This window comes from Bufo gargarizans, chromosome 6 (genome assembly GCF_014858855.1).
Source record: "Bufo gargarizans isolate SCDJY-AF-19 chromosome 6, ASM1485885v1, whole genome shotgun sequence".
Taxonomy (NCBI): Eukaryota; Metazoa; Chordata; class Amphibia; order Anura; family Bufonidae; genus Bufo; species Bufo gargarizans.
This window is the reverse complement of record NC_058085.1, coordinates 357,366,656-357,389,196: the sequence shown is the minus strand read 5'-3', so window position 1 is coordinate 357,389,196 and position 22,541 is coordinate 357,366,656. Positions and strand designations below refer to the sequence as shown.

The 22,541-nt window shown below is 45.0% G+C and overlaps 1 protein-coding gene across 1 annotated transcript in view; it reads left to right on the top strand.

Annotated features, from left to right (window-relative positions):
- The first annotated feature begins 7,788 nt into the window (after positions 1–7,788).
- Positions 7,789–22,541, top strand: part of DNTT (DNA nucleotidylexotransferase) — a 484,835-nt gene continuing 470,082 nt past the window's right edge. The window contains exon 1 of the mRNA XM_044299722.1: positions 7,789–7,991. Within this exon, the coding sequence (XP_044155657.1) occupies positions 7,789–7,991 (203 nt within the window). The remainder of the gene's footprint in view (positions 7,992–22,541) is intronic.

Genomic DNA, 22,541 nt, shown 5'->3' with positions numbered 1-22,541 from the left:
GATCTCAGATTCAATAAAGTACCTGGGGATAACAGTTTCTGCCAAACCACAGGAATATCTACAACTTAATTTGCTCCCTCTGTTGATAAAGCTGAGGGTTAAAATAAAGATATGGCAAAAAATCCTGTCGGCAAGAGCCGACAGAATTTCATTAATAAAAATGGTGGTGCTGCCCCAGGTTCTATATATCTTGCGCAACTCGCCTGTATGGATTGTAGATAAGTACTTTAGATTGATAGAGCGGATGCTCAATGATTTAATATGGGGGAGGAAGCGTGTGAGACTGAAGGTACTCTATTTTTCTATGCCCTATAGTCGGGGAGGTCTTAACCTCCCCTACTTTAGGGGGTACTTTGTGGCCTCTCAACTCTGCCTGTTTAATGAATGGGAAAATAGCCAGTTCTGCAGCAGGGTGGTGAAAGACTCAGGCTTCGCAGATTTTTTTACAGTACTTGAGTCTGACTATTTATTAAATGCATTAAATGGGTATACACTCTTCTGCAGAATGGCCATAAAGTCTTGGCGAAATATAAGGAACTGGTGTGGAGTTGGGGCATCACTTATTTGTACTCCACTATGGCATAACCCAAAGCTCTTGAATTTAAATGACTTGAGTTGCAGCCAGTATTGGAGGACCAAGAATATTCAGTACCTGCATCAAGTGGTCAGTGGTGGACACATTTTGCCCCTTGCGGATTTAAAGCAAGGGGCAAATCTAGGTGAGGTGGCTTGGTATGCATATTTTCAATTAAGGTCAGCACTTTCTAGCACTGCGAATCGCTATCTTCTTATTATAGAAACTCCTGAATTTTTACATGATTTAATTTCTAAGAAAATTGTCACGAGAATTCAAGTATCTCACTGTTATAGACACTTAATGAAAAAGTTTTTTTCTGATGTTCTTTCACCAGGACAGAGAGCCTGGTCATCTTCGCTTTTAGCGACGGGCTCCCCAAACTGGGAGAATATAGGGGAAAGTTTAAAATTGGTTTCGCATAATTTTAATCACATTGTGGTACAATTTAATATTTTGCACAAAATATATGTGACACCTACATGGTTATATAGGAGAGGACTTAGAACCTCCTCTAACTGCCCACGCTGTGGTAAATCCGAGGCAGATCATTTACATCTGTTCTGGGACTGTCCAATGGTGAGCAGGTACTGGAGATCGGTTCAAACCAATCTGGCTCGCAGACTCAACATTGTTGTTCCCTTCACTCCCAGGATATGGGTCCTGGGAGATCTATCGGAGGTTAATCACCAACCTACAAATGGTCGATTGTTGATTAAGGTGATGTTTCTGGCTAGGCTTCTAATTTCTAGAGTATGGTTTTGCTCCTCCGCTCCAGATTGTAATAATTGGCTGGGTTTGGTTGAGAAGGTGAAAAGCTACGAGAAGATCTTGTATAAACAACGAGGAGCATACTTAAAGTGGGATAAATTGTGGAAAGACTGGGATACGACCAACTAATTTAACTTTTTTTTTTTTTTTTTTTTTTTTTTTTTGTCTGCAAGGTGGCGGGTGGGGGGGGGGGTAAGGTGGGGGATTTTTTGGGGAAGATCCAATTGTCCGGCTTCTTTGTGTATGCAATGTATTAATGCAGAATGTGAAGCCATAATAGAGCATTGGAGCATCTTTAGAAATGCCGGGGGCTGGCAGGACTCACCGGCATTAGATATTGGTTAATTCTTGATCAATTTAAAATATTGACTAACATTCTGGTGAGGGTTCGGGGCTCGGGATCTTGGGGGGTCCGGGCATCGGGTGCGACCCGGGATGCGGCTTTTTCTCTTGGACGTGAGTTTTTACTACGGGCAGTGATTTGACACGGGTGTGGTTTGGGTCCCTCATTTGTTCCTTCTTAATGAACTGGAGTTGATGCCGGGCTCTGCCCTCCTAATGAGACAGTGCTGGCTGGCTATTTTTCTTTTCTCTCCCCAAGTGCTGGGGATTGTTGAGTGACACTTTGATTTGTGTCCCCTCTCCATGAGACACCGTGGAGCACCCATGCGAGTTATGCTTAAACAAGCCATTAACATTTAATCTAACTATATGGGGATGAGGCAGGAAATCCTGGGAGTGGGTTTTATACCACTGGGATAGAAGACTGCTGGACCCCCCTCCCCTTCTCTTCGGTTTTACGGAAGGGTGCGATCAAAGATCGCTGTGAGCTTGCCCCACACGGGATAGGTGAGCACCAGAGATTCGCCCCACGGGTGTTGGTCCTGTCCGTGGTGCTTGCTTGCGTCTGAGGGAGGCCGTGGGGGGTGCGTGTTCGCTGCTCGGTGGGCCGCCCGGGTCTCGGGCCTATGCTCCCTCTCAGTGTGGAGATAATAATATTAAATAAGATCTCGTTTTTTATCTGTAATGCTAAACCCTCTGATGCCGGGCTGGTCCTGCTTTCCCCCCAGGCAGTGAGACCTTTATTTGATTTTAGTTAATATCTATATAATTATGGGTATTTGCATGAAATCATATTTAATTATGCTTTAAGGACTAGAACTGACGGACTTTTGGATTTTATAGCATTGTAAATGGTATATTGTTATGTATTTTTTTTGTATGAGAATTAAAAAAATAAAAGTTTATATAATAAAAAAAAAAAGAGAACCTTTTCATGATATGCTAATTTTTTTTGATAGGAATTTGGGGTTTTCATGAGCTGTATGCCAAAATCATCAATATTAAAACAATAAAAGGCTTGAACTACTTCAGTTGGTGTGTAATGAATCTAAAATATATGAAAGTCTAATGTTTATCAGTACATTACACATGCTAATTTTTTGAGAAGCATCTGTATATCCATGCATGCCTGCAAACACGTGCGGGCATGAATGGTATATATGTGCATACATTAACCACAGCATCATGGGACGATGTGCGCAGATGTGCCCAGCATCTGCGCACGTCTGCCCATGGTGATCCCCAGGGGCTCATGGTGGCCCCTGTGGGAAATATGTGCCTCCTTTAGACCGTGCCCCTTATAATATATATATGGCTGTGGCCCCTTATAACATATATATATATCCCCTTGTATATGTGTATATATATTATCAGGAGGACATATATGTGTATCTGCCATGGCTCTCCCCCAGGTGTGTATGTGTGTATATGTATGTATGTATGTGTATATATATATATATATATATATATATATATATATATATATATGTGTATATATATATATGTATATATATGGGCCTATAACTGCCCATGTATGCCGCCAGGTTTATAATGAGTATATATATGTGTATAGATGCGCCCCAAGTATCTATATACATATATATATATATATATATATATCCCCTCCACTATCCCACCAACGCTAAGCCCCCCCACTATACCCCCATTATAATAACCCCTTCCATACCCCCCATTATAATATATTAACCCTTGCCATACCCTCATTCCCCTGGTTATTATATTAACCCCTGCCATACCCTCTTTCCCTTGGTTCCCCTGGTTAACCCCTGCCATACCCTCATTCCCTTGGTTATATCTGATTCCCCTGATTAACCCCTGCCATACCCCCATTCCCTTGGTTATCACCCCTGCATTGGTTCGTGGTCTGCTTTACCCCAGCACGACCACCGTAGATCCTCTTCGTACACCTTAGGAATAGAATTAGTCAGGTGGGTGGGTCGTTAATGTTACTTGTATGTGTGTATTGTATAGTTAGTGTGTGGGTGGAATTTGGGAACGTGTAGTGTAGTTGAGTACTGTATATTTAGTGTTGTGTTGTCAGTATTGCGTGCGTAGTGTATTGTAATAAATACTGTGTTACTTGTACCCTTTGTGTAGTGTGTACTTGTTAGCGGTAGTAAGTAAGGCGCATGCAGCTAGTATAGTGATATAGTGTAAGGCATAGCGAAGATATTGTGAAATTGTTATATAAAGGCATAAATAGGCGGAGTCATCACCAGGTGGCTCCTCCTATTTAGGAATATTAATTATCGATATTCGCATAATATTGGTGATTAATATTCCTCCTTTACAGATCTCAATGCAAAGAGATTATTTCAGCTTTCAGTGAATGGTAACTGCTAGGGCTGCAACGATTAATCAAAGTTATCGATAATATTCGATAACGGGATTCGTTGTCAAAGAATCCAGTTATTGAATAATCGGCCGATTCGTTGCTATCTGGGGCGGGAGCGGGCGGTCAGGGTCCTTAATCGGCAGTAACTTTTACTTCAACTTTAAATCAGAGCTATGATCTTTATTAACTTACAATGAAGCTCCGGTAACAGGCAGAGCGGGCGGCGGCGTTACGTCACTTACTCACGTAACGCGCCTGCTCCTCCAGAGTGGGCGGAGCAGGCGCGTCACATGAGTGAATGACGTTACGCCCGCTCTGCCTGTTACCGGAGCTTCATTGTATTTGTAAGGTAATAAAGATCATAGAGCTGATTTAAAGTTCAAGTAAAAGTTACTGCCAGTTAAAGAATAGTCTGAATACTGATGTGGCCGGTGTATTGGGAGATCTGTGGATGACACTGTTATGGGTAGGGGGATCTGTGAATGGCAGTGGTACTGTTATAGGGAGGGGGTTCTGTGGATGACACATATAGCATAAGATGCTATATAGTGGTCATCCTTAGATGCCCCCATAGCAGTGTCATCCACTGATCCCCATCCCCATAACAGTACCACTGCCACCCACAGATCCTCCTCCTCATAACAGTGCCACCCACAGATCCCCTCCATAACAGTGCCACCCACAGATCCCCTCCATAACAGTGCCACCCACAGATCCCCTCCATAACAGTGCCATCCACAGATCCCCCTCCCCATAACAGTACCACTGCCATCCACAGATCCCTCTCGCCATAACAGCGCCATCCACAGATCCGCTCATAACAGTGCCATCCACAGATCCCCCCATAACAGTGCCATCCACAGATCCCCTATAACAGTGTCATCCACAGATCCCCATAACAGTGCCATCCACAGATCCCCCATAACAGTGCCATCCACAGATCCCCCATAACAGTGTAATTCACAGATCCCCCCATAAAAGCGCCATCCACAGATCCCCTCCATAACAGTGCCATCCACAGATCCCCTCCATAACAGTGCCATCCACAGAGCCCCTCCATAACAGTGCCATCCACAGAGCCCCCATAACAGTGCCATCCACAGATCCCCCCATAACAGTGCCATCCACAGATCCCCTATAACGTGTCATCCACAGATCCCCCATAACAGTGCCATCCACAGATCCCCCATAACAGTGCCATCCACAGATCCCCATAACAGTGTAATTCACAGATCCCCATAACAGTGTGTCATCCATAGATCCCCCCCATAACAGTGTATCATCCACAGATCCCCCATAACAGTGCGCCATCCACAGATCCCCCCATAACAGCGCCATCCACAGATCCTCCATAATAGTGTTATCCACAGATCCCCCATAACTTGTCTTGTAATGCAAAATTTTAATACATATGTAACTCCTAAATGTGTTTTAATATGGCCTTTGAACATAATTTTTCAAGTAAAATCATATAAACCCCTTTTTTGTCATTTAGGTGTTTTTTTCCCAATTAATCGATTAGTCAATGAAATTATCGAAAACTAATCGATTATTCAAATAATCGTTAGCTGCAGCCCTAGTAACTGTATAAATTCACTGAGCTCCCTCTAGTGGTGGCTGCAGGCAGACAGCTGTTTAATGAAGGGAAGCAGATTTATCAATGTAAATACATTGAATAATATGGGGGTCAAAATGAACGCTATGTTTATGAAGTACCTGTTCCATTTATTATTAAAAAATTTGTCAGAAATCATAGGTGATACACTTTGACTTGCCTGGGAGTGATTGTCATATGCCTATAGGAAATTGGGTGAGGTGAGGGTGAACATACTAAATTTTGCTATGGGACCCTATGAGATCTGTGTACTCCCCTGTGTCTTGCTGCTTGGCAGGGGCGTAGCATGGGGGGGGGCCAGGGGGGCCGTTGCCCCGGGCGCCAAATTGCAGGGGGGCGCTCCGGCGCCAGCTGCTAAAGGTTATAAGTTTTTCAGGAACAAGGCGGCTCTCTCTCTCTCTGCCGGAGTGCCGGGCCCTGCGCAACGGCCAGAGAGCTGTTTGAGTGCGCCCGGCCGGCCCTGATGATTCATTTGTGCAGTGCGGTCGCGGCGCACTACTGGCCGGGTTAGTTACTGTTAATATGATGTACATACATAGGGTCGGCGTCGGGATAGGCAATCATTAGGCTGGCCTGGCTCCCTGGTGGGTTTACAGTGTGCACCACTGTCTGGGCATGCAATAATAATGGTAATAAATCAATGAGTGAAGTGCCAGAGGTCTGCCAGGCCAAATAGTTGGCTGGCATTCATGGTACTGATGTGGCAGGATAATGGTAGAGAGGCACTGAGACAGTACTGCCTCTGGGATGCCATCTGCCCATCTCTATACCAGGCCTACCCTGGGGCTGGGCTGGTATGGACAGCAGAGATGGTCAGAAGATGGCATCCTAGAGTCAGTACTGTCTCTGGTGTCTGGTCACCCTTCATCAGCACCCTGACTGCCACCTGCATGGCCTGCCTGGCTCTCATGGCATTTCACTGCATACCTGCTGTTTGGCTATCAGCTTCCTCTTCACCTCATGTCCAGACGGCTACTTTCACACTTGCGTTCGGAGCGGATCCGTCTGGTATCTGCACAGACGGATCCGCTCCTATAATGCAAACGATGGTATCCGTTCAGAATGGCTCCGTCTGCATTATATTTAAGAAAAAAGTCTAAGTCCAATTTGTAGTCAGACGGATCCGTCCAGACTTTACATTGAAAGTCAATGGGGGACGGATCCGTTTGAAATTGCACCATATTGTGTCAACTTCAAACGGATCCGTCCCCATTGACTTACATTGTAAGCCATATGGAACCCTGTATTTTATAAGATCCTGCAATAAATTGCGGTATATGTCTCTTTTATAGTATTAGTGGTAATATTAGTCTTGGTATGCCTGTGGGGCGTCATTCTATAAAAAGGCGCATGCACAAAAGTTAGGGGGCGCCATACTAGGTTCGCCCCGGGTGCTGGCAACACAAGCTACGCCACTGCTGCTTGGCCATGATTTAGATACATTTTTAAAATGTTTTAAATATTAGGACAAAACCACTCCAGGAGGTCGATGGTATAAAAACACAAAAAAAACTAAAACATCCCTAAGCATGCAATATTTAAAGAGGTAACAAAATGATCAACATCGTGGGACCTTTTGATAAAAGCAAATAACAGCAACATTACCTCAGGCAAAATTGACTTAAAAAATAACTCAGATGAAAGCGTGCCCTCATAAACCTTCAAAATGGGGCAAGTGGGCTAGGAAGAAGTCGATGGCTGATCATCTACTGTGGTCATTGCGGTCTGGTTCTTGTTGGAAAGCGATGGAGCTTCTTTCATCATCATTTGTCTAATTGCATCAATTTGCAAATTTTCTGGATTTATGCTCATTACCTACACATAGGAAACACATTACACATTACATTACTAAACACATAAATGTTTGATGTAAGGATTTCCATGGTGTGCTTACATGTAACTGGGGCGAGAGTCTTACTGTTGCTATAGAATTGAAAGAACATCTGTTAAGACATTTGCTGTTATAAAATATTTCTGGTAAATGTAGAAAATATCTTTGCAGATGTACAGGATCTGGTACAAACAAACCACCAACTTGGCAGGAAAACCCGAATAAATGGGTGGTGGTGATATAAAAAAATAACAGCTGCCAGTGGAATAGTTGGCACACTTGGCATTACAACTGATATCATGGAACTAGTCAGAACACCAACGTTGGTTCCTATCAAAAAGAAACCCAAACTGCTCCAGGTTTCCTCTTCCTTTTACCACTATGAGGTTAAATTTAAAGGAATAGTCTTGTATCTTTTGGAAAGGAAGATGGGGGCAAGCCGGAGAAATTTCCTCATGGAACTTGGCAGGAAAAGGGGCTTCCAAATCGAAAGTGAATTAAGGTAGGAATGTTGGGTGAATGTTTCTGCAGGTCTGAGGGCCATGTATATATGTCTGTATTGGATGAATTAGCTTAAGTTTTAAGGTAAAAATGAAGAAAAAATCCAGCCTCTAAAACTTTCTTGGAGGTCACTCAAATTACAAAACAGGATACAAACACAAATGACTTGTTTCGATTAGCAACGTGGTCTTAGTGATAACATGATTATGTTATGACTAAGACCACGTTGCTAGTCAAAACGTGTCAGTTATATTTCTATGATGTTTTTGTCATGTGACCACCAAGAATATCTTCTTCATCTTTACTTGCAACGGTAAGCCAGACAATTGCGTTCATCTATTGGACTTGGTGAGCTGGATTGACATTTTTCTTTGCTTAAGTTTATAGCAGCTTACATTCTATATAGTCTATATAGCAGCATGATATATGTATCATATACCGGCGTTTTCTATGATATATTCTGCGCTGCCGGACAATGAGCCATGACCCTTGCACACCTTCACCGTGCCCCCTTATCAGGAAAGTGGTGAGGGCTGCGTAGAAACACCACTTGCACCTAGATGTTGGTGCAATGGCATTTAAAAAGTTGCAGAGTCCCCCTAAGGTGTTCTAATACCAAATATTGACCAAGTGCAGGAAAGAAAAAAAGGGTATATAAAAAGAAGGAAAAGGGAAGAGTTACTGTCCCTTCGCTGATTTTTTGAGATTTCATAGTGACATGTCGGAAGTTTGGATTGTGGGGATCCCACCAATAGATGACATGCTTAGCTAAGCGATGTGCCCCGTCAACTCTTATTGAATTCTCTGCGATGGGCTCATAGACTCTTAATCAATGGGGTCATTGGCTGCCATTGTTTTCCACTGTATAACAGATTTGACGGAGCGTTGTGGTTTTCAGAGCCAACAAAGTTACAGTGAATGAAGTCTAAATTCATTTTATTATCATTTAGCTTTTATCTGTTCTATACTAGCATTCCTGTTAACAAAGGTAAGTTCATCAATACTTTGTCTACTAACTGGGGATTGGATCCCAGAAGGAGGAGAGTACATTTTTTCATTACCCTTCGGCAATCTGCATGTTACTCTCTACAAGCCAGAAAGAAAAGCTGCTGGAAACAGTAACATTTCTTCTGAATGACTTGGTTCCCGATCTGTAATACTGTACAACTGTGTGACCACCCACAGCTTCCCTAAGCAAAAACAGCTGGGAGTTTCAGCAGTCAGACCGGCGGCAATTAGCTGATCACCGCAGGGGTTGGGGTTGTTGGATCAACCCTTTTAAGTAATTTATATAATTTTTTGAACAGTAAATAATTTTGGAGATAGCCACTTTTAAAAAAATCAGTTTTTAGTATAATGATCCTTATGACTTCCAATATGAATATCTTAAACATTTCCAGACTTTGGCTCAAGGATGAATCAAAAACTGCATCAAAATTCAGAACAAGGGCTAAATCCCCTTAGTTATTTTTACCTGTTAGAACAATAACCTGAAGAAAGCAGGTCAAGTTGTAACTTGCTGTTTATAATGTTGCAGCATCTGTTATTTTGTAAATTTTTATCTAGAGTTTTGTCTTTTTTTGCTGTGTTTAGCTGAAGGAGCTTTATATATTTTGTTCTTTTTGCCAAATAGCAGACACAGCTGTACAGGTATCGGGGGAGCACTGCGATCAGCAACTCTAGTGCTTCTCCTACCACAATGTTAGATCTGGATATGGCAGTATTCCCAGTCTTGCCGCCTGTGTAACGAATTAACAATTAATGTGAATATTTTATATAATGTAGACAAACCACAGGAAACAGCCGTTCTATCTTCAACTGATGTCTTACAACAGGAAAAATCATAACGGGCTGTGGTACTTACTGGAGAATGTGACAGGAATACATGTCCGTTCTTAACAAACAACAAACATTAAACTGAAGCTGAACATCTTTTGCTGTGTATATGTGTGTGTGTGTGTGTGTATATATATATATATATATATATATATATACATATAGTGGGCTTTCGCTCTGGTAGATAGGGTAAGCAGGCGCAGTACAGAGACTTTATTCACACTTGAGGCAATTGCACAAAACAGCACCTAACTTTGTAGTCTTGGTGTTAATTCACACACAATGGAAAGTTCATACGTATAGCAAAAGTCACCTCGCTGGCCGTTCTGGCTCCAGTAGTCTACAGCAGACTTTAGGGGGCCTGTTTGCCCAGCGTGCGGCTCTCAGCGCTCCAGCACGGCACAAAGCCTCAGATCCCAAAAACAGAGACATCCCTGCTGAGCCCAGCTGCCAATTTAAGGACAGCCAGGTGCTGCCAAAACCCGAACTGACACTTAAAGGGAACCTGTCACCAGTTTTATGGTGTCCTAACTAAGGGCAACATAAATAAGTGACTGATTCGCTTAGCAAAATGCTGGGTCACTTTCTTTAATTGACCCAGTCAATCTGCCAACATCTTGTATTGAAAAGCTCCAGCTGATAATGATGAGTCATGAATATTCATGAGCTCCTGACTCTCCCCGCCCACCGGCTGCTGAATGACAGTTTGTTTCTACAGGAATCAGCAGCAGGTGGGCAGGGGAGTGGCTATAGCTCTGAATTAAATATACGCTGGACTCGATGACCTCACGCCGGACTCGAATCAGCTCATTAGCATGCGGCATGCGGCATCTTTGTGTGTACATTATGAGCTAACCATCTGTCACACCAGTAAGTGAATACATCTAAGGCACTTTTTAGTAGTTAATGATTGTATATAATTAGTTAGATTATAATGAAATATCCACATGACAGGTTCCCTTTAAACTCTGGTCCCTGTATTTGACCTCACCTGGCTGCCCATGTAATGGACATCTTGTTGTGATGCTGAGACCGCGCTCTTCTGTGTTACAGCACGATCCCGGATCCCTCACTCACCGCCTCCATTTTGTGGACCTTCGCATGCGCCGTTCACTTCCATCGAGCTCGCACCTCGTCTTTAGTGTGAGTGTGATCACTGGCTTGCGTTCTCCAGCGCCTGAAGCCAGTGATGGAACTGAACGGTGCATGCATAGTCTGCAAACCGAAGGCCGTGAGTGATGGAGCCAGATTCGCGCTGTAACAGGCAGCGCACGGCGCATGCACGAGAAGAGTGTGGTCCCGGCATCACGGCAAGATGTCCATTACAATGTAGAGAGGAGGGTTAGGGGCAGGGTTATTGTGCCTTGAAGCAAGGAAGCCGCTCCCCCCTTGATTTCAAGCCTGACTTGGAGAAGGCGCCAACAGACATTGAAACTGCGATTTTAACAAATATGAGGTCCGGTATTTGACCGCACCTGGCTAGAAACCAGCCCAGCCGCACATGCTGGGAGGAAAATACCTGCATTGCCAGACACAATCCCTCACTGTGAAAGAAAAACAAACGAACCAGCACCTCCATAATAAGTAAATTATTATGGCTGAAACACAATGTGATTAGTAGAACTACAAGTAACAGCTGTCATGCCCTGCTCAGGTTATGTGCGGAGGTCTGCCAGGTTAGCAGCACGTGTGTAGCCTTTTGTTTTTGTTTTGGAATTGAGCTGTATCCGCCTCCCTTCATGTGCACTGGGTGGGGTCGTTGGTTTGAGTTTAAATTACGCCCACTCTCCGTGTCCTGTGCGGGTTATAGCTTCTGTCTTGCTGAAAGGAAGGATAGAAGGATTTGCTGTTTCTGCTCACTAACAAGATAAGTTGGTTTTGGTTTTCTTGTGATTGTCTGTCTAGGCTGTTAGAGAGATGCCTGCCCCCTCCAGGTCTGGCGGGAGCAGGCTGCCTCTTTTCCCCTTTCACCATCTTAGGGATTTTAGGGTATCTTCAGCCTAAGCACGGGGATACATTCATTCCCACCTTCAGGGTCTGAACGTGGGCATAGAAGTCTAGGGAGAGCTGGTAGGGATTTTTCAGGAGGTGACCTTTTTCCCCAGCTTCTTGCCTAGACACTTGTTTGGTTGTATTCTGTGTATCTTGTATCCTGCCCAGCGTGACATTATAACCCACCAATACTTTGACTGCCATTTCTCAACAGTTTTGAGATGGAGCCAATTGATGCGCTAGTTGATCGCATGCAGGGATTATCTCTAGAGGTTGCTGATCTGCGTAATTCGGTCACACGGTGTCAGAATGCTCTGGCATCAGGTGCAATAGGAGGAAGTCAAATTTATGGGGAGCCTAAAGTCGCTCTCCCTGATAGATTTGCAGGGGGTGTGGATGGCTTTATCCGTTTTAAAGAGTCATGCAAGCTGTATTTTCAGCTGCGTCCATCTTCGTCTGGTGATGAGAGTCAGAGGGTAGGGATAATCATATCCCTGCTTAAAGGGAGGCTTACTGCGTTGAGTTTAGGAGAGGGTCTACCGAGTCAGAGTGGAATGACCCTGCGTTACGTAGTCAGTTTTGTCAGGGGTTATCTGAGAGATTGAAAGATGCCCTTGCTTTTCATACCCGGATACATTGGAGAATGCAATGTCTTTGGCAGTACGGTTAGCTAGAAGTATTAGAGAGAGGTGTAAGGTTCTCTCCGCGGAAGGGATCCCTTCTGTGAGTGGTTTCGTCTCACCTGTTTCGTCTCACCTGCACTCCAGGGTGATATGACATGTAACTCTGGGGTAGGGGAGGAACCCATGCAGCTGGGTCAGGTGTCTATCCCTTCTGGTAGTAGGAACTTTAGAAGGTTGCATAAACTATGTTATTACTGTGGGAAAAGTGGTCATTTTATTTTTGCTTGTCCTTTTGTTAAACCGCATGTTGATGAGAAAGAAGCACATGTTTACTTAAAGAAAAAACAAACATCTCTGACTCTTAGTAGTGTGAATTGGGTGGTGGAGCAAGCAGGTATGCAAGCTCCCTGTAATACTCATTTTCTCCTTCCAGCTATGGTGGCGCTAGACTCAAGAATTTTTTTGGTTGAAGTATTCATTGACTGTGGTGCTGGGGTAAACCTTATTGATTTTCTTTTTCTTCAAAATCTGGGTCTAAAGTACTTGCACTTTAGAAAGAGAGATTCCGGTTTTCGCAATTGATTCTTCCCCTCTTTCTCAAAGGATTCTCACTCATATTGCTCATGGTATTCAGTTAAGGGTGGGTGAGTCACATGTTGAGATTATGTCTTGTTTTGTCATGAAGGACTTGCCCGCTCCTATAGTCTTAGGTTTACCGTGGTTGACAAAACATAATCCAATTATAAATTGGCAAGCAAGACAGATCATTGGTTGGAGTGAATTTTGTTCGGACAATTGTTTTGGCACATCTATCTCTCAGATTTTGCGGATGTCTTTTTGGAGGGTGGGGCTCAGGAATTGCCGACTCACCGTGACTATGATTGTCCAGTTAATCTCATCCCAGGGGCTAAGTTGCCAAAGTCTCGGCTTTACAATCTTTCTCAACCTGAAAGAGAGGTCATGCGGAAGTATATTGCCAAGAGTTTGGCAAAAGGTCATATTAGGCCATCTAAGTTTCCGGTTGCAGTTGGTTTATTCTTTGTAAAGAAAAAGGATGGATCACTGAGACCTTGTTTGGATTTCCGGGAATTGAACCGTATTACGGTCCGTGATCCGTATCCCCTTCCTTTGATCTCCGATCTTTTTGATCAAATTGTTGGAGCCAAGGTGTTCCCTAAGTTGGATTTAAGAGGAGCCTACAATCTGATCAGAATCAAGGAAGGGGATGAGTGGAAAACGGCCTTCAACACGCACGAGGGTCATTTCGAGAATCTGGTTATGCCTTTTGGGTTAACTAACTCGCCAGCGGTATTTCAGCGATTCGTCAATTACATTTTCCATCATTTTGTGGGGAGGTACTTGGATGACATTCTAATTTACTCTCCTGATCTGAAGACCCATCAGGATCACATGAGACAGGTTTTGTTGATCCTTCCGGAGAATAAATTATATGCCAAATTGGAGAAATGTGTGTTTTCTGTGCAGGAGCTGCCGTTTCTAGGATATCTGCTTTCTGACTCTGGTTTTCGTATGGACCCCGAAAAGGTCCGGCCGATTCTGGAATGGGACCGAGCAGAGAATCAGAAAGCTTTGATGCGGTTTTGGGGGTTTACTAATTATTATAGAAAATGTATCTTGAACTATTCTACCATTGTAAAACCTCTGACCGATATGACTAAGAAGGGCGTCGACGTCTCTGTCTGGTCGGATAAGGCATTGCAGGCCTTTTCGGCTATTAAGCAATGTTTTGCGTCTGCTCCCATTCTGGTGCAGCCTGATGTGTCTCAGCCATTCGTGGTGGAGGTTGATGCATCAGAAGTGGGGGTTGGAGCGGTGCTGTCGCAGGGTTCATCTCCTGGCAAATGGGTTCCGTGTGCTTTTTTTTCCAAGAAGCTCTCGGTCGCCGAGAGGAATTATGATGTAGGAGATAGGGAATTGCTTGCCATCAAATTGGCCTTTGAGGAATGGCGTCACTGGTTGGAGGGGGTGTCTCATCCCATTACGGTTTATACTGATCATAAGAATTTGGCTTACCTGCAACCTGCCAAGCGTCTGAATCCTAGACAGGCTAGATGGTCACTGTTCTTTACCAGGTTCAATTTTGTGGTTACTTTTCGCCTGGGGGTTAAAAACGTCAAGGCAGATGCGTTGTCTCGCAGTTTTCCTGGGGTATGTGATTCAGAGGATCCTGCTCTGATTTTGGCTGATGGGGTGGTGGTCTCCGCTCTGTACCCCGAATTGGAGATGGAGGTGTTGGGAGCCCAGGAAGGGGCTCCTGGTTGTTGTCCCCCAGGGAGGTTGTTTGTTCCTGATGGACTGCAATAGAAGGTATTCAAGGAACATCATGATACTGTCCTTGCTGGACATCCTGGTGGTAAGTCCACCTTTGATCTTGTGTCCCGGAGGTTCTGGTGGCCCAGGTTACGTAAGAGTGTTGAGGATTACGTGTCAGCCTGTGAAACCTGTGCAAGGTCAAAGGTTGCTCACACTCGACCTTCTGGTTCACTTCTTCCTTTGTCTATTCCGTCTCGTCCTTGGACGCACTTGTCTATGGACTTTATTACCTCCAGGTTTTGGAGGGCGTTCTGCTCTCGGCTTGGCATTCAACTTTCGTTCTCGTCGGCTTTTCATCCGCAGTTGAATGGGCAGACAGAGAGTACTAATCAAAACCTGGAGACCTACTTGAGGTGCTTTGTGGCTGAGAATCAGGAGGACTGGTCCTCTTTCTTATCCCTAGCAGAGTTTGCTTTGAAAAACCGTAGGCAGGAGTCCATGGGTAAGTCAACATTTTTTGGCGCATACGGTTTTCATCCTCAGTTTGGTACCTTTTCTGGGACTAGTTCCTCTGGGATGCCAGAGGAGGAGAGATTTTCTTCTGCCTTGTCTTCTATCTGGTGGAGGATCTAAGTGAATTTGGAGAAAATGGGTGAGAGGTATAAGCGAATGGCTGACAAGAGACGTATGACTGGTCTGGACCTGTGTGTGGGTGATCTGGTGTGGTTATTTACAAAAAATATTAAACTGAGAGTACCATCTTGGAAACTGGGTCCAAGATTTATTGGACCTTACAAAATATCTGCGGTGGTCAATCCAGTAGCGTTTTTGTCTGGATCTTCCGCAGACTTGGAGGATCCATGATGTGTTCCACATGTCTTTACTGAAGAAATATGTAAAACCGGTGGAACCATCGCCATTGCCTCCTCCCCCAGTTCTGGTTGATGGAAATTTAGAGTTCGAGATCTCTAGGGTTCTCGACTCAAGAGTTCTTCGGGGTTCCCTTCAGTACCTGGTACACTGGAGGGGATACGGCCCTGAGGAGAGGATGTGGGTTCTGGCTGTGGATGTTAGTGCCAGCTGAGTGGTGAGGGCTTTTCACAGATCCCACCCGGATAAAGTTGGGCCGGGGTGTCCGGAGGTCACCCGTGGAGGGGTAATTTCATGCCCTGCTCAGGTTATGTGTGGAGGTCTGCCAGGTTAGCAGCACGTGTGTAGCCTTTTGTTTTTGTCTGTCTAGGCTGTTAGAGAGATGCCTGCCCCCTCCAGATCCGGAGGGAGCAGGCTGCCTCTTTTCCCCTTTCACCATCTTAGGGATTTTAGAGTATCTTTAGCCTAGGCACGGGGACACGTTCAATCCCACCTTCAGGGTCTGAACGTGGGCATAGAAGTCTAGAGAGAGCTGGTAGGGATTTGTCAGGAGGTGACCTTTTTCCCCAGCTTCTTGCCTAGACACTTGTTTGGTTGTATTCTGTGTATCTTGTATCCTGTCCAGCGTGACAACAGCACACTGCTAGTCAGATGGACAAAGATATAAGCAAATACTAAATGAAAAATAAACTGCTTGGTGGCCATATTTACTGCAAGGGCAGTTAGAAGCTCTTTGCGCATATAATTGGTCAAAAATATGTTGGGCCCATCTACCGAACGACAAGGTGGCTTCTCATCAGATGGGACCTACTCTAACATGCCTCTTCTGGGCTTACAGCCTACAATCTGGGCAAAGTAGCACCCAGCTACACTGATGAGAGGCAACACCCCAAAACAGTTGTCTGTGGATGGATTACTGGCTTAGGTTCTTTCCGTTATCATGTCCTTAAAGTTTGTAACATAGGGATCGATATGGTGGATTTGGTGATCACTTTAATGGGGACACCCCTTTGCTTGGTTTTCCTTCCCTGGAGGGATATCTGGCTTTAATTGTGTTGAAGACCCATAACTGGGGCTCAACAGTTATTTAGAATATTACAGTTTCCCAGAGAGCTTTGCACTTTGGATTGCTGCTTCAAGACTCTTAAATGAGGCTCCACAGTATTTTTTTTTATAGCTGGTACTCCCATGATCAGCCATTGTTTTGTTTCAGTATTATCCCTGTATTGTGACATCACTGTGTTTACTATTCCTGGACTTTGACATCACTGTATTTATTACCACTGGACTGTGACACTGCTGCAGCCAGTCACGAGCCTCAGTGCTATATGGCACATGACCAGTGATTGGCCGTAGCTGTGACATTAAGGCCCCTTTCACATGAGCGTGACGGATTAGGTCCGGATGCGTTCAGGGTGCGTTCAGTGTAACTCGCACTATTTTGCAAGCAAGTTCAGTCAGTTTTGTCTGCAATTGCATTCAGTTGTTCAGTTTTTTCTTTACAAACAACATCTCTTGGTAACCATCAGTGAAAAACGCATTGCATCCACACTTGCTTCCGGATGCAATGCGTTTTTTACTGAAGACCCATTCACTTCTATGGGGCCAGGGCTGCATGAAAAACTCAAAATATAGAACATGCTGCGTTTTTCACGCAACGCAGAACTGATGAGTGAAAAAAACACTCATGTACACAGACCCATTGAAATGAATGGGTCAGGATTCAGTGCGGGTACTATGCGTTCACGTCACGCATTACACCGGCATGGAAACCTCACTCGTGTGAAAGGGGCCTAAGTATGGGTTTGTCATCGATAGAACCAAACAAACAAAGCCCAGTGGGCAACCTCTCTGTTAACTGGCCCAGACTGAAGCAAACTGATGATTCATGTAGATCATTCAGATTGGCTGAGCAGTAATGTGCTACATTATTACTGGCTGAGTAGGAGTGTGCTATGGTTGGCTGAGCAGTAGTTTGCTATGACTGGCTGAGCAGGAGTGTGCTATTTCTGGCTGAGCAGTAGTGTGCTACATTATTATTGGCTGAGTAGGAGGGTGCTATGGCTGGCTGAGCAGGAGTGTGCTATGGCTGGCTGAGCAGGAGTGTGCTATGACTGGCTGAGCAGGAGTGTGCTATGACTGGCTGAGCAGGAGTGTGCTATGACTGGCTGAGCAGGAGTGTGCTATGACTGGCTGAGCAGGAGTGTGCTATGACTGGCTGATACCAGTGACAGGTGAACCTAGTCTGGAGGCTCCAAAAATATCAAATGGGTCCAACCAGACGTGATTCAAAAAACAGAAAACACTACAAAAGGCGCCACTCCCAAGGATGTGGGACAAAGCCTGATCGGACAAAAACAAAGATTTCCTACAGCAAATGCACCAGAATTCTGTCTGAGCCGAGTCACAATTCTGTGCAAACGCCTTACACTACGTATATTAGGGATTTTGGACACTTTTGCCTTCGTGTTCACAAAGGGCACGGCTTAGTGGAAAGTGGGAGTTTCTAAAGATGTGACAATATGGCACAAATTAACCTAACTAATAGGTGCATAGCACACTGGAAAATCTAAAGGTGCACCAAATTTATCATTTGATATGCGCCTCTGTGGAAAATCTGGAGTGTTTTTTGCTGTTTTACGATAATTTTCATGTGGTTTGTATTTAGTAATGGCTGGCCAGATGTTTTGTGTGCAATGTTAACCATATTTATTGCAGCTTTTAAAAAAGTCACAAATAAGGTTGTTGGCGTACTCTAGTAATGTGCAGTTCAGTGGTAGCATCAAATACTTGCTAAATTTGCATGATACATTACCCCTAAAATCTGCATTTAAATATTAGACATTATTAGTAAATCCACTCAACGGTGTGTTAATTCACCATTTGTTCTGTGGAGCAGAAAGGACTAAAATTGGGCTAATTTCTGTCCAGTGCATTCTTTTCTCTCTTTCTTAGGCCTCATGCACACGACCGTTGTGTGTTTTGCGGTCTGCAAATTGCGGATCCGCAAAACACGGATGGCATCCGTGTGCGTTCTGCAATTTGTGGAACGGCACGGACAGCCATTGATATAACTGCCTATTCTTGTCTGCAAAACGGACAAGAGTAGGACAGGTTATATTTTTTTTGTGGACCACTGAACGGAGCAATGGATGTGGACAGCACATAGAGTGCTGTCCGCATCTTTTGCGGCCGCATTGAAGTGAATGGGTCCGCATCCAAGCCGCTAAAACTGCGGCTCGGATGCGGACCAAAACAACGGCTGTGTGCATGAGGCCTTACAACTATAGAACATTCTCTAAAGCAACTGCAGAAAAAAATAGAGCTATTTGTGAGAAAAGCTTTTTAAAAACATCACCCAGGATTGAAAGTGTTGCCTAGGAGGAATAAATTTATAGTAAAATATTAATATTTTCATGACTTTTTACGAACTCATTAAGAATAAGAGAAATGTGCCCAATTTGCTCTTGCTGGCAGGTTAGATTTACTCGACAAGAGAGATTGTTGAGGAAAAATAGAAGCTCCTTTCAATAATAAAAAAAATCTGTACAAAAGTTTTAAAAATTCCATTCGGAATCTGCAGCAGCTACACATCTTAGTTGGATGTGGGAGATTCATAAATTAACAAGGACTCCTGTTGTCCAAAAGCTGTTCTGTTAATTATTCATTATTTACTAAGAAATTCGCTTGTACATAAAATAGCAGAGCACAATTATCCTGGCTCAGTAATCTGCTGTTTAAAAATAGGGAAATTATAGAGATTAGAAATACGTGTGTTGCCAGCTGCTGATTTAAAGCCTGCAACTCTCAGAATACTCTTCCACCAATCACACCTGCTGTCGATTTGCACGACATTATGGGACTTTTGCATATATAAAGTGAACAAAATTTTAAGTTAATGGTACATAGTAAGAATGCAAAGTGCAGATATGGAAAATCGACTACAATAAGTAAAAAATAGCGTTAATGTAGATGTTAACTTTTTTTAATCAAAGATAATGGCCGATCATTTGGTAGTAATTTTACCCTCTCTTCTCCAGTAGAACCAAATGGGTTTTTGTTCAGGGGAGGTCATATGTCAAATATATCAGGAAAATCCTGGCAGTTTTGGAGGTGAGGGCCATGCTTGGGTTGCCGAAGTCATGGTCAACCATTACTAATTTTGATGTTGAAAAAGCCTTTTATGCGTTGACAGCACAGGCTGCAGATGGCAACACTATTGTCAGCAGCTGACACGTTAAAAAAAGCCCACACTGCGGAGCCATGTGCTGGCGTCCCTATCTGCTGCTCCGTCTCTCCCTCTGGACAGTGTGTTTTGGTCATGGCTTTTTCAAGCACTGGTTTGTTCATTCAGCGGGGCTAATGCAAATGAAGAATTCCTGCTGATTATGCAAATCAATTCTAACAGCCCGTGGGTACCCACAAGAGAGGAAGAGGAGGGGAGTCCAAAAGGAGAGACGGAGCAGCAGATAGGGAGGAGAAGGAGGAGAAGCAGGCAGAACTCTCAGTGCACAGGAGGCAAAAAGCAGACTGGAAATGTAACTGGAGCGAGCCATCCACCATGCAGGGTCACTTTTTGCGCTCCCAGGACACCGGCACATGGCTCCGCAGTGTGGGATTTTTTTAACGTGTCAGCTGCTGACAATAGTGTTGCCATCTGCAGCCTCTGCTGTCAAAGCATAAGTCGCAGTAAGCCCAACACTCACCTAGGGATGACCGCCTTAAGAAGGCACCTGGCCTCCCATCACCAAGCCCAGTGGGAGCAACACCGTCAGAACCCACAAAGCCACACTTCCGGCGCTCAACTTCCTGCCTCTTCTCCTTCTCCTCTCTCCTCCCATTTGTCCTCCACTCCACCTTCCACCATGCCTCGTCACGTTCATCTGGCAGAAGGCAGGCTTCCGTGGCCCAAATGTTCGAGTGTAAAAAGTTGATGACGCTGGATAACCCTCTTGCCCAACGGCTGACCGCTGGCTTGTCGGAACTGCTAGCCCGCCAGCTACTGCCATATAAACTGGTGGACTCAGAGGCCACCACAATGGAAGGTCCCCGGAAGGAAATATTTCTCCCAGAAGGGCATCCCAGAGCTATATTGCCACGTTCAGCGGCAAGTGAATATATCTCTGGCACACAGTGTGGGTGCCAAGATACATCTGACCACAGACACGTGGTCTAGCAAACACAGGCAGGGAAGGTACATAACTTTTACTGCCCAGTGGGTAAACCTTCTGATGGCCGTCAAGCATGTAACCCGTGGCACCAGTGTGGATTTGGTGTTACCACCATGGATTGCATGCAGGCCTGCCTCTTCTCCTCCTCCTACTCCATCCTCCATCTCCTCCTCGGCTGACTCCTCCTTTTCCACTGCTACCGCCTCTTCCGCTGCACCCCCCAAGCACCCCAGAACCTATTTGATGTGCCTGGTCAGACGTTGCCAGGTGAGACGTTGCCATGCTGTGCTGCGGCTGTTGTGCCTAGAAGCCAAGAGCCACACCGGTCCTGCATTGCTTTCAGCTCTGCGGTCACAGGCCGATCAGTGGCTAACCCCGCTCAATTTGACAGTTGGTAATGTGGTGTGCGACAACGGTGCCAATCTGCTGAGTGCGCCGAAACAAGGCAAAATGAAACACGTGCCGTGCATGGCACACGCCCTGTACTTAGTCGTGTCGCGATTCGTTTCCAAATACCCTGGGGTCCAGGACGTCTTGCGGCAGGCCAGGAAAATCTCTGGCCATTTTAGATGATCTTACACGGCCTTGGCTCGCCTTGCTGATGTTCAGCAGCGACACCACCTGCCCGTCAGACGTCTGATTTATGACAGCCTGACGCGCTGGAACTCCATCTTGTATATGCTTGATAGGCTGCTCCAGCAGAAACGTGCCGTTAACGACTACCTGTATGAACTCTGCAGCAGGACAGGTTCTGGGGAGCTTGGTTTCTATTCACTGTGCCAGTGGCTGCTCATGCGCGACGCATGCAGACTTCTGAGGCCATTTGATAAGATCACTAAACTGGTCAGTCACAGCCAGCGCACCATCAGTAACATCGTACCTTACGCCTTTTTTCTGGAGCATTTTGCATTGCGTCGTGTCATTGATCACTTTGAAAAATACAACACCCATCACCTCTCCATCCACCATCTTCCCAGAAAATATAATGGCAGGGTGCGGACCACTGAACCTACCACCCACCTGGTTTTCCACTCATCCCCACTCCACCTCGTTGCTTCAGTCTAGGCTTTCTACTCTATCAAACTCCTCAGATGTGGAAGCCGACTCGCTCCTCACTGTACACACTTGTACACCCCCAGCATTTCTTTTGGATCCAGACTGTGCAGAACCAACTCCAACAAAACCGAACTGTCCCTCCCCGACCATACCCAATACTAATAACCAACACCCCAACACCATCCAATCTGATCCCAATCTGACGGAAGATTTTTCTATAACAGGCCCCTCCACATCCATCTCCTTTATAGCCCTACCGCCTCTCATTCACCCTACAGCGGCATACCCAATTCTGAAAAGTCCCAAAACAACCACGATTACTCATTTTTTTTCACCCACTAGGCCGAAAACCCACGAAAAGAAAAAATCAAGAAGAGGCTGTAGAGCAGGCATAGGCAAAAATAAAAATCTAAACTGTAACGGGGCGCCGAAGGCGCACTCGGTCTCCCATCAGCCGCAGACCTGCTGCTTAGCTTCGGGAGCGAGGATCTGTGTTTGGCCTCGTTCCCAGGGCGGCTTTGCTAGCTGGGAGGCTCCCTGCTCCTAGGTCTGCCTTGAGCACCGAGCTGATTACTCGATGCTTGACTTGTCTGTCTGTCGGTCATGTGACGCTGGCCATGTCACATGACCCTCACTCCCCACTATAAATACAGGCAACCTGCTGGCTACAGGTTGCCTGTGATTTTGGTCCCTTAGGCTGTGTATTATTATTGTTATTTAGCTTACCTT